Genomic DNA, 13,119 nt, shown 5'->3' with positions numbered 1-13,119 from the left:
GGGCAGAACCGTCAAAGCTCCTTCAGTGGGTCTGTTTACTGAACGCTGCCGTTGATTCTGGGCATGGAGGCTCAGTTAGCCACACTGAGAGCAACCCAGCTATGGCGGGCTTTCAATTTTTAAAATAATGTTTAGAAATACATATGCAATTTAACCTTGTACAAGTACTTGTGTTAAAAGGTTTTCAATATGTAAATAAACGTTTCAGCAGTTACAGTAGCTGCTAGGTTTGCAGGTCACGTGACAGGGACACATATTGTAGTGTCAAGTTTCAACACTACGAACCGCCACCCTTCCGATTACAGGAAGTTTGCTGCCAAATTAAAATTATTTCCGCAAATTTGTTCAGAAATTGCTTGTGGCTACCGGGCTATATAAAACGCTGGCTTTCATGTGAGCTAGAGAACATATACGCGACAAAAATCGGTTGTCTGTCCCTTTAATGTAAACCGACAAGGCCATAATGCACTTAGTGGTGAACATGACGATGTAACTGTACCACTAATGACAGCAGTGACCTAACAGGAAAGAAACAGGCCAGGACACAAAACGTGAAAGCGTCACTTTTTCCTCAACACGTGCGTTTTATTGAGTGCGTCGTATATGTACACAAATGAACATGCGTATGGGCACAATGTGACGATGGTGAGATTGAACACTTAAAAAACTAAAAACGTGGTTAAAGACACGGTAAAAACTTGCAGCATCTGCGTTGAAATGGCGATAAAAGTACAGCGGTGAAATGACAGCACTTGCGCTATTCCATGAATTCAGAATCATTCAGCATATGCTGTGCGTTTTGGGATGCTTCAACCTCTTCGGAGGGGGCGTCAAGGTCAGCAAGGACGCGTGGATTTATTGTACACGAATCTGTGCAGTTGTGCACCTTGAAAATGCCAATGAGGCGATCCGAAAGCTCAAACATGTTGTTCCTGAGCGATATGATGATGAACTGGGCATTTCTTGTCCGCTCCTGAGGGAGAGAGGGGGAGAGGAAAGATATTCAGGTTAATTTTTTTTCCTTATTTACGGGTATTTGGGTCCAAAAATGTTCCCAAAAACCATTTACAGTAGACTCTCGATAAACGGAGCTTTAAGGGACCGAAAAAGTCAGTTCCGTTTAACAGGAGTTCCATTTACTGAGACAGGTGTGTGAAAGTGCAAATTTATGTGCGTACACACCCTTAATACCATTTCATGGAGCTCTAAGTACTTGAAGGTGAATGCAGCTGATAGTTTTTCGAATGCAAGAAAACTACAAGAGGTTTAGGCACAGCATTCACAAAGTTGATTTGGCAACAATGAGTCGCTGTGCACTACAAAATGCATCAATTATTTTTGTTTGAGTCCTTGCAACTGCATCTTCATGGAAGCTGAAGGCCTCAACTTCACGACTGCTTACGAGCCATTGAATTTAGAAGACGGCAACGCAGTTAATGAAGCGCGAATAGCACCTTGATGGCACAAACGAGGAGGCAGGAGCTGAGCCCTGTAATCTCGGCGTCTTGAATCCAGGCCGAACGACTGCAGCAAGAACTGCGATGTTGCATTTGTTGCACTAACACGGCTGACGACCACTAACGAGATGAGGCTTACAAGGTAAAAAAACATGGAGGAATAAAAAAACAAAAACGAAACAGCCGGAAGCGAAAAAAGCTGATTCTCATGCCAATGATTTTCACAAGTTCATTTCTGGTTCCGTTTACACGGTGACGCGGAAAATTTAGTTCCGATTACCGAAAGTTTTTTTAAAATGCAAAACCAACCAACTTACAGGCTACTGTTCCGTTTAAGCGGCAATGCCATTTAAGGGGGACGTGGCTTTCAAAATCAACTTTTTTATTTCTTTGTAGATTTTGATGAAAATTGGCAAAGCAATTGGAAATGCTTCTCTGATAACACGATAGAAATTTCAAAGTAATATTTTGAAAACTTTGTTATTTATTAACTTTTAGCTTGAGTGGCTTATAAAACATGATAGAAAACTTGTTCGAAGTGCTTTGCATTCCCAAATGAATGGACGAGGTCGTGACAGTTTTAGAATTTTTTTTTACAAAATGTTTTTTAGTTTTAATTTTTTTAGAGGTTAATGTGCAACAGGCATGTCGACTGTGAGCGCTATTTGAATAAGAAAAATCACAAAAAACAAATCTGGAAAACCAAGAGTGTCACGAACTGAACTGTTCATCAAGGAATGTAAGGCAAGAAACGGAATCAAAATAGACCCAGTGGTCACGAAGAAATCCCTGGAACAAGCGACACAGTTGGCAAAAAAAGGTTTTGAGAAAACGGCTTTAGAAGTTGCAACATAGGTTTCACTTGTCAAAAGTCGTCAGGGTTGTAGCCGTTCGTGTCCTTTTGAACATGGGGCTTCTGGAAGGCCATGCCTTGAAATTGGAGTGCCTTTTGCAGCCTTTCTTTTTCTACAAAACATCATTTTCAGCTCCTCTGTGAAGAGTACATACCCCAGTTTGCAGACCGAACAGAGGGGGAGATGGCTCTCAATGGGCTTGCAATGCAAAGTAGGTAAGCTGGTTGGCTGTATCGCATTGGACAACTTCCCTTTGCAGTGTTGTCACAGTGAAGCATTTTTTTTACTAAACATTTTTCGCTTTTATTATGTTTTATCATCTTGCCTGGCGCAGCAACATAGTACTCATACGTGCAGGTGTTCATTGCCAAAAGTTTGCATACCACAAGGATGCAATCGAGCTACTTTGAAGTTTGGAAGCTTGTTATAATATTCTGCATAACTCCAACTTCAATGCAAGGGCATTTTTTTTACTACTTTTGACATTCAAGGCATTCAATATTTCTCGCAGCACAGCCAGTATGTCCTAAGCCATTGATGTATGCATTGGTATCAATATATTCCCTAAAAAAATCACCGTTAAATGCTGCAACAGTAAGGTACATTTTTAACGCAGAGAACATATTTTTACTCCTATATTCCTAACTCAAACCTGTTTGCATGATTATTAGAAGTGAACGGGAAACGTTGCGCAAGAAAGGCGATATGGCTCGCGTGCATCGCAGTGCACGTTTACCACGACATATCGTACTTTGATTATCCCTGATACGGCTGGTCAGGTCGCTTTTAAGATTAAATCTAACATCCCAGGCATTAATTACAACTATTGGCGTTCAATCGTAACCGGTTGCACAGTCATGTGATGCTCCAATGCGCGCCGGCTATGCCGTGCGCGCCGCAGCGTTTGACGCGTCGACAGTTTCTTTCCCAAGGCTAGCGAGCCCACAGTCAAAGCGCAGCAATAACTAAGTGTGTAAACATTGCAAATCTGACTAAAAGTTCACTTCAGGAACCGCTATCGCAAGCGCACACACCGCGTCACCCTCCGGGGTCTGGCGACGGTAGCGTCACGCGCACCATGAAGCGTTCGATGACCTCCGCCTTTCGAGCCACACAACTTCCCGTAATCTGGCTCGTGATCTCAGGCATTGCAATCGCGATAACGTCCGTGTTGAATACCACAGATTGAACAGAAACTTGGCCGAGCGAAGCAGTGAAAATGGCACGCTACGCAGTTCTGGCGGCCGCCATCTTGCATTGCGCCGCGACACCCAATCAGGAGGGCCGTCTTGGCGCGGCCCGATCGGAGGACGAATAGCGCTTCAGCATCTATTTCTAGCTTGGTTTGTGCGTCATTTCTTTTCGGCCGTTTGTGCGTTTCTGAATGAACGAAGATAAAAGAGACGAGCGGAACCGGAAAGACGAATGCTCGGCCGATCTAATGATATCAAAATGGCCGCGCCCGGTGGCACCGTTGCGGAGATACAGCCCTCCGAAAATTGCCGTTTTTTTGCTCTTTTGCGCTGATAGGTTGTCACCGCACCTGGCAAAAGTATTTTTTATGCCACTTTGCGACGCTTTTCAGCGGAAAAACTTTGCCGACGCACAGAATAGGAAACATAGAAGCCAAATAGGTGACTACAAAAAAAAAAAAAAAAAAAAAAAAAAAAAAAAAAAAAAAAAACGCACACACGATGTTTTGGTCATTTTACAGAAGTTTAAAGCCGTGTCCCCCCTTAAGCGATTTCTGTTTATCGAGAGTCTACTGTATTTTGGTTATCACATTTTCTTAGCTTTCACAGTTTTTCCTCCAAAAGGTTGGTACTTGAACAGTACCAGGTCCTTAAAAAGCCACACAGGCCCAATTTTGAAGAAGAAAAAAAAAATGTTTTTCTTCTATAATTCCCACTTCTTCACCACGATAAGTATTGCAATGATAGGAAATTCTCAAGAGGTACATCCTAGCATGTAGCGCAGCTAGAAAGATCATTTCTTTCGCAGCGTGGAGCTGAATGTGTAAAACTTGCAATAAGAAAAACACATTATGTATTTCACATTTCAGTAATTGTTTAAGTATCATTATTCATAATTTGTCAGTAGGAGTACTTTAATCCTAGGAGTTAGAAGCATCCACAAACCCTCCCGCCTTCCTTCCTTACCCACTTTACTCCTAACCTGACGAGAAGATGGCATGTTATGCCTCACATGAGAAGAACTATCATGACCTTGCTCTTGGAGAAGGGCAGTTCTGCTGTTTCTGCTCATCTGAATCGCGATTCCCTTCATCCTGCTGTTCCTCATGCCAGCGAAAAAGGCGTCCTTGCAGCGGCTTTCCGAGCCTCCGTTCATGACGCAGGACAGCCCCCCAAAGAAATGCTCGTAGTGAAATGAAGCAACGGCGTACCTTGATGTAGTAGCCGACAATAGAGACGTTCCTGATGTCCAGCGCCGCGTCAATCTCGTCCATCACGTAGAAGGGCGTCGGCTTGTAGTAGTGCAGGGCGAAGACCAGGGCCAACGAACTCAGCGTCTTCTCACCCCCGGACAGGTTGGAGATGTTCTTCCAAGACTTTTTGGGGGGACGCACACTGCGTGAGGAAGGGGGGAATGAACTGCTTAGCAGCGCCTTTGCTGGCAGGGAAATGATGTCTTTTCGTGGCAGGGATAAAACGAAACCAAAGCAATGCGCTTTGTAGAAACTGACAATGTGGGCTTCCTTAATTAACTGAGCACATAACAAAATGCAGAAACCACTGATGTTGGTAGGAACCCGAACACTCAACAAGTGTCACTGTTTTTCTTTATCAGTTATGGTCACAGAAAGCAGCAGCAGCAGCAGCAGCAGCAGCAGCAGCAGCAATAATAATAATAATAATAATAATAATAATAATGATAATGATAATAATAAAAATAAAAAATAAAACAGAATTCCTATGGGGGCTTAGGAAAACAGAAAAGAAACACCCGGCATTTGAGGAACCCCATAAAGGAAAGCTACAGAATTTCGCCTCAGATTTTTTTTTAAACCCGTGCTGTGGTCTCTCAGAAGAGAAGCAGTTGGTTTTCACCTTCTCCAGAAAAACAGCCACCACGATAAAAAATCAAACTCAAGATCAACTCGACGTAGCGAACAAGAAACAACCGTTTGGTTGTGAGCAGTGCTTCAGTCCCTCCTTTTACAGGAGTCACGAAAAACATTTTTTAGGAGATAAAATGGAGGGAGTGCTGAAATTTTTCAAATTGTGCACTACAGAGACTTATCATGGGCACAAGTTACATAACATAACAGCACCGTATCATTCAAGTGACATGATCAAACGAAACTAGAGACCCTTCTACGATCTCGGCAGAGACTTTGGTGGGTGGCCGCTGATCACACAAACAAGATTCTGCGACGTCATAGAGACTTTGCCGGAAAGTGGTTGGAAGGACGCGACTGGTCAGGGGTGGAACAGGGTACATGGGTTTGGGAGCAGTCCTGGGAGCAGCCAGAAATGGCAATTGGACCGGACGCAACACCATTTGATAGCATTATGGTGCCTGACTAATCTCCCTACGGGCCTATGTGCAAGTCCCCCGCCAATCACGTTTTTTCTATCTACTATATCAGAATCTAAACATTGCTGGCACTAAGTGGGACAAGGACGAAGAATTACACAATTACACATTTTTTAATCACAAACATAGCTTATAAGGAAACATTAAGATGACGTGACAGGAGGGTGTTCGATTAAAAAACCAACTAGCCCCATTCCAAGCTCTGGTTACTATATCAGGCGTTCTACCATGAACTATAACCCTGAATGAGGAACGTAGTTCTACAGTCAAACCTGACTATATCGAACCCGTTTACATCGAATTATCCTCTACATCGAACTATTTCTGCGCACGGAATGTTTTCTATGAGAATGTATAGAAAAAATTACGCTACAGTTATATCGAACAGAAATAGCAGCAACTACCGATATATCGAAAGCCAGCGGCGCAAAAGTGCCTCCCCAAGTTGGCTTTCCCTCGCGGCAGAGGAGAAACCCGCCAACACACCCTCGAAAAGTGGTTTAGCCCGGCGGTTCCTGTGCAGCTCCTTAACCTCGCTCTTTCTCCCTCTCTCTCTCTCGGGCTGTTTCCGCGTCGGGAAGCCGCCGTCGACCCCCCAACATAAAAATGATCGTGGCCCTCCCGCCCCGTTTGCTCAGACAGCCAATCACAGGCTGTTGCCACTCCAGTTCTCTCGTCACTGGAGAGGCGCGCGTTGTTCTTTTTGCTGTTTTTGCGTTCCGAGTGTTCGAATTGTCGGCTTGTGTTGGACTTGTACTGTGTAGCCATGATGGCTAGCGCGAAGCAGCAGAGCCTGCCTTTCGCCGTGAAGCTGGAAATTCAGGACTACTTCGTGCGGAAGTGAGTTTGTTTCATTAATAAAGTACTTTCATAAACGGTAGGTGCTTTTATGCTGTCCAATTCTTCAGCATGCATATATCGAATTATGCCATATATCGAACTCGCGGGCGTTTTTTTGCGAGTTCGATATAACCAGGTTTGACTGTATATCTGGATGTTTACAAAATGCGAAGTTATCGAATTTTGGCCCCAGAGAGCGAGCTGCGTTATTACCGTTCAAAGATACCACGTCTTGCTTTGTTTTTGGTGAATAGCAGTGTTTAAAAGCGAACGCACAGCGGAATTCCGTAAAACAAGGCGTTCGCTTGCATCGTTTTCTATCGAACAGCAGTTTCAGTGCATGCAAGGCTAAACATAGTTTTGTCTTAGGGTGGCGAGAGTCGACAAACTTATGCCGTAGACTACATAACTAGAGCGTGTTAGAAGACATCAATAGTGTTGGATTCATCCTCTACTAAGCAAAAGCAAACCCCAAAGTTCACAGGCAAAAATGATTAATCGCCTCAAAACAAAAGCGAGCTGAATTAACAAGCGCGGGCAAGGAGTCCAAGATGCGGTTTGTTCTACACATGCAGCTATGGAAAGTTGCGGGCAGCAAAGCAAGCATCGCCAAAAAAGGGCGACTAAATTGAGTTTCACCTCCAATAAACAACAACATTTCACGCGACTATTATTCTATCCGTTTGCGATGAGACACACAAACATTTTACTTTTTGCCGTTTTCTATTGATTGTGGCGCAGCGGACGACACCCGAAGACAAAAGCGTGCAAATGCAACACAAAGAAATGTAAAGAGAACGCGGAGAAGGCATGTAGTGCCTGCGGCCTTACGGGTAAGCCAAAGCCAACTTCCATGCTTGCTCATAGCCTTTATGAAACTGAAACCATAACCGTCGTGATGAAACCGAAAACGCAATGTTTCAGCCAAGTTTTCAGGCATGGGGCATTGTGGCGGTCGTATCTCGCTAGACAATTCAGGCGCTGCGGCGCAGGACGCTGCTGATAAACAAAAGTTCGGCACAACAGGGGCAGTTCGGCGCAGGATGGCGCAGGTGAATGGCGCAAATGGCGCAGCTGTTCCACCCCTGCACTGGTTCATCCGTTTTCGTTACTTATCACGATTATTTGTTCGAAGTTTGCGATAATATTGGCATCGGGACGAAGCAGTCCTTTTAACGAACCAAACTTGAACGAGGTCTACCTGAAGACGATGCCCTCGGAGAAGGGGTCGAGCGAATCGACCAGCTCGAGCTCGGCGTCGCCCCCGAGGGTGAGCATCTGGTAGGTCTCCTTGAGCTTGCTGCTGATGATGGCGAAGCCGCGCATGAACTCGTTGAGGCGCTGCTTGCGCAGGCTGTCGTGGTGCCGCCGCTGCTCCGCCCGCTTCTCCGTCACGGCCTCCAGCTCGCTCACCCGCTGCTTGTACGCCTCCTCCTGCAGCCGGAAAAGATGGATTGGCCTTTCAAAAGGGGTTGGCTAGTCGATCGGCAAACCCGAAGACAAAAAGCTTTTGTCCGTACAATAAAGTCAACTGTTATTCTGCTATTACTTGTAATTCCTCAATATAAAAAGACATCGAATGATTCACAAATGGCGCGCTGTTACTGAATATCCAAAGTTCTGGGTATTAGCTCGTCGCAATCGAGAGGTTAGCAAAAAATTTGAGCAACAACCAGAGCAGAATGGTGCAATTTCTAGCCTCAGCTAAAGTTTCCGATCGAATTTACTAGTTGGGTGACTGAAGCTGCTGATTGGAATGATTTATATAACTAGCCATTTTGCAAAAACCTTAACCACTCTCCCTCTGTGGATGTGTGCTACTCTGAATGTATGTGCACTGGGCCTTACTGGGACACAAGTTGGAAAGATTGATGTACACAGATATTGCACAAATCACGAATGCACCAGTCCCCACAATGACAGCTGACACCGTTGAAGCAAAGTCAAAATTAAGTCTCCAACAACTATGCGAAGGACTAATGACCTTGGAAGCTGCTCAGGCCTTATCAACTTTCAGGCCTATCAACAGGCATGCTTGGGTATTACCAACAACCTCAAAACCCTCGACACTGACTGGTCAGCGATACCAACACCAGGTAATATGCTGAAAAGCTGGAAGGTAGGAAAAATTGATCTGCTACACTCATAGATGTCACAACTGAAGCTCACGTGAACTGTCCTCACTTTGGCAGCAAAAAACAACCACCATTGGGTAACAGTGGCCGCAAACAAATTTTTACGCTGCGGTCCTTACTTAGAGTTGACCAACATGGCGGCGCCCTGCCCCTCCTGTTTTTCAGCGATATCAGCTTTGTTGCCAATTTCTCGGTGCGATATCGTGTTCTAAGCTGTTTATTTCACCTTCAATTAGTCCATTCTTACCCTCACCTAAAGTTTAAATCTGCAAACAGCTTTTGTTTTTCAGGGTGATTTGTCAGCTGTTAAGCCTGACAAAGTAGCATTTGTCGTCGTCATAGCTCGCGAGATCATGAGTGGCTACACCAATGTCTCTGTCTGTTAGTAGATGGCACTAGGAATAATGCGCGGCTATGGGCGGAAAGTGCGTGCTTCCAGGCGCCCCACGCACGGATGCGTCGCGTACGTGTACCTATAAGGGTTTCAAACTACATGCGCGCACACTAAGTATACATTTCACGTTTGCGCACGTGAACTCTGTTCTCACGTGAAAGTAAAACTGTCTAAAGACGAAACACAACTATGTTTCATTCGGAAAAACTAGCCTTTCGTAACTCATTCAGCACAACAAGAACTTGTTGCTTGGCGAGCTGAGTGAACACTTGAGGAGATGGTTTAAGCGCTAAAAGAAGTGAAAGAACAGGTGCTTGTCCTGTCACCTTTCATGCGTCTGTCTTTTTTAGCGCATAAACCACGTCCTCAAGTACTCACTCAACGCCATTCCAGAATACCCCGTGGCCCCACTGGGGAGAGACGCTTTATGGGGCTCGGACCAATCGCCTGCCGCCCCCGTGATGATAGAGAGTGCGAGCGTGGCTTGCCTTGCGCTTGTACTCCTGTATGGCGGCCATGTTGGGCTTCATGGAGGCCAGGTTCTCCTTCAGCATGGCGTGCTTCAGGGTCAGCGGCTCTTCGTCCAGCTCCTCCAGCGCCTGGGCGTCCAGCTCGGGAAGGGGCACCTCGGGCTCTCCTTCGATCGCATGACACGTGAGCTTCTTCACCTGCGTTACACAAAGGAAAAGGAGCCATTGTCACACGAGGGGCCTCAGTGTTACAATGCAGTGGATGTCACGTACTGCTTCGTGCAACCAGCAGTCGGGGTGCAGTGACAAAAATCATCAGCTGTTTGCATCAAGCAGGGGTGAGACAGCGGAATCAGATTTGGGAGCAGTTTTTGGAGCAGCGAAACCTCGATTTTGGAGCAGAAGAACCTTGATTGGGAGCAGAAAAACGACACTTATTATGTCACGTTAAGAGCCTAAAAAATCAAACTTTTGGCAACTCACGGGGGGAAAGTGCACTTTTTAATCGGTTCTGAGCGAACATAACACTGAAACAACCTTTAAATAAAGTTTTTTCCACCAGAGTATCATCAGGTACGAACTGCACTAACTTTTTACAAACCATTTTTAAATTCTTAGTCTCTATGCATAAATAGCGTGGAGTGCCGTTGAAAATATCGAATTGAAAAGCTAAGCAATCGTAAGGCATTTTCATTATGTGAATGCCGAAATGGTTATTTCTGTAATCCCAGACTCGGCTTTACGCACAAGTGTAGAGCCCGGCAAAAGTTGTGCAAAGTGAGGTGACAGTCATCGCACCCCACCAGGCCTCCCATTTCAATTCCCCCCGAGGTGCACATTCACTGCGATCGTAATTTGAGTAACATTGGTATGTTTACCCGCCTCCCTCTTGGCGTTAAATTTTACTTCAGATAAACGAACCATGTTTACTAGTGTGAAATACTAGCCCGTCCCACTATCGTGACACTGCTTGAGCATTTTGCGGCAATATAGTCTGCGACGCTACTTCTGCAGCGTCGATCGTCCCATTCGCACCGCTCGCCAGCTCGGTGTGACAGGCAGCAATAACTCAGCATTCTATAACACCGCAATGAGTCCGAAATTTCACTTCAAGCACGCACCGGCCTCGCACTCAATGCCAAAACACAGCGAATTTGTGGGCGCCATGTTGATTTTGATGAACTCCCATCTTTCGAGTCTTGCAACTTCCCGCAACAGATCAAATGACTGAATGTAAACCCGGCCACCCCCATAACTAAAACCAAGGCAGAAATCGGCGAAGAGTGCGCACTCTGCCTTGAACCACAAGCAACTGCTTCGCCCGGCGGCCAGGTTTTCACACCTTCACCACACCAAGTTGGCGGCGCCAAGTAATGTCGTTCCGAAGATACGGCGCTCCAAAAATTGTCGTTTTTTTTCATCAACTTGCACAGGAAGTTGGACGCCTCAGTACACATAAGTATTTTTTCTACAGGACATTGCAATGGTTTTCAATAAAAAAACGTTAAAAACACGCAGAATATAACATGTGCAACCCGCAGGACATAGTGACTTTCAAAAAAGACTATCTCGGGGACAATTTTATGCAGGTTTTTCATTGAATGATCACTCACTTTACAAACAGCATCACTTTCGGGGTGCTGGAAAATTATGCCGTCAGTAAGAATTTTTCCCCACCGAAACTGACGGGAGCGTTGAAATCCTTGGCTTTCAGGCTGTTTTGGAGCAGTTTGGCGCAATTTTTGCAATTTTGAAGCTTTTGGAGCAGCCTGGCCCAGGAAAACAGATCCGTATCAAAACTGTGCAATATCAAGAAGCCTCATTTTGAAAACTACTAGGAACAGTTGCGCAAAGCTTCCACTTTCTGTTCCAGGCGCTTCATTCCAAACGTTCCTCGTCCTCAGTGGTGATGCCTCCGAGTAAGAGCGACCCACCTCCTTGGTCCAGCGAGCCACCTTGGCCTGTCTGTCCTTGAGCGTGGCCTCGTACTGCTCCAGCTGGTTCTTGACCTCGATCTGCTTCGAGTTGAGCGAGGTCTCGGCCGACTTGCCACCGTCGATGGCTGCTTGCATCTCGGCCAGCTTCTGCTTCTGAGCCTTCAGCTCTTCCTGAAACCAGGGGGGAGTAAGCACAAGTAAGCACGATGGGAAGAGATCCAAAGTAAACAATTTAATAAATAAAGGAACAGCAATGCAGTCACTGATCAAGTCGAAAAGTTAAAAGAACACATACAGGTACCGAAAAGTCTTTTAACTTTTAACTTGGTCATTAGGGGAAGGCCATTAAACCCGATGGAGGGATGAAATACAGAAATTCAGGGGTAAACTGTGGACTCAAGCAGCGCCAGACAGGAGCGGTTGGAGGTCAATGGGAGAAACCTTTGTGCAGTGGTACCGAGTAGGCTGATGCTGCTGCTGATGAGTGACTGCATTACTGTTCTTTTATACAATGCTAGACTGGACAAACTTTTGTCAAACTCTTGTCTAAATAAATTTCTGAGTTAACTAGAATGAAACGAAAGAGTGCTTCAATAAAGTCAGAACCTTGTACTGAACAAAAAAAACTTCACCACATCTGAAAGGACAAAAGAAAGTGCCGATGCCAGCAGCAAACAATAACTTTGCGAGGTATGGTAACCTCAAATAGGCACCAACAAAGCGACGAAAAAGGAAGTTTGGTTTAATGAAGCCAAAAACTATCTAGCCTGTAAGTGACAGAAATGTGAATGTAAGCTGCGTTTCCTCCAAAGATAAATAGTAGAGAGAGCGGCGCTGTCCTGTCTTTTACTCCCTTCTTCAGTGCCCCGTTGTTTTGTGTGCTGATGATCATTGATGATGAATATCCACCAATTCGCTGTCCTCGTGAAAGGCACGCTCACTGGTGGACGTCAGTCAGCGATGGAGAAGCATTGCGCGAGGAGGGAAAGGCGGTTCTTACCGCAGCCTTCTGGCTGACAGCGAGCAGTTCCTTGGCCGCGGCCTCCACTTCGGCGTACTCCTTCTTCAACGCGTCCAGCTTCAGCTTGGTCTCCTCAAGCTCGGCCTCTATGCTGGTCACCTTGCTCTCGGCCTTCTTCAAGTTTCTACAAAACAGGGAAAAGAGCGACACCGACTTCTGTGTACTGCACACAAGTAAAGGCACCTAGCAACAAACAGCCACTTCCTTTCAGAGCAAAAGCGCCACTACTTCCAGTACAAACGCTGAAAATGGCTCGCGGTGTCAGCCTGGCCTTCAAGCTCGGCCAAGGGCAAGCCAGCGCACCTTGTGCGGCTGTGCAGTGAAAGCCTCTAAATTCGTTCCAAGGGGAGCAGAACAGAGTGTGCGGTAGGGGGAAAGATTGACTGATTGATTGAATTGAATTGATTGAAGGGTGTGGGAATTGCGGAGCTCCGCCATCTTTCCTATCCCTCT

The 13,119-nt window shown here is 45.6% G+C and overlaps 1 protein-coding gene across 2 annotated transcripts in view; it reads right to left on the bottom strand.

Moving 5' to 3' along the window:
* Positions 1-552: 552 nt before the first annotated feature.
* Positions 553-13,119, bottom strand: part of Glu (structural maintenance of chromosomes 4-like protein gluon) — a 55,315-nt gene continuing 42,748 nt past the window's right edge. For both annotated transcript variants that reach the window (XM_077685651.1, XM_077685652.1), the window contains 6 exons: positions 12,646-12,790; positions 11,643-11,816; positions 9,727-9,906; positions 7,911-8,143; positions 4,716-4,899; positions 553-973 (listed from right to left, as the gene is read on the bottom strand). In XM_077685651.1, coding sequence (XP_077541777.1) covers positions 758-973; positions 4,716-4,899; positions 7,911-8,143; positions 9,727-9,906; positions 11,643-11,816; positions 12,646-12,790 — 1,132 coding nt within the window. In that variant the 3' untranslated portion in view covers positions 553-757. The remainder of the gene's footprint in view (positions 974-4,715; positions 4,900-7,910; positions 8,144-9,726; positions 9,907-11,642; positions 11,817-12,645; positions 12,791-13,119) is intronic.

Source organism: Haemaphysalis longicornis, unplaced genomic scaffold, assembly GCF_048455015.1.
Source record: "Haemaphysalis longicornis isolate Haplotype H1 unplaced genomic scaffold, Haemaphysalis longicornis Haplotype H1 scaffold_9, whole genome shotgun sequence".
Lineage (NCBI taxonomy): Eukaryota > Metazoa > Arthropoda > Arachnida > Ixodida > Ixodidae > Haemaphysalis > Haemaphysalis longicornis.
Note: the sequence above shows the minus strand (reverse complement) of the source record. Positions and strands in the feature narration are given on the sequence as shown.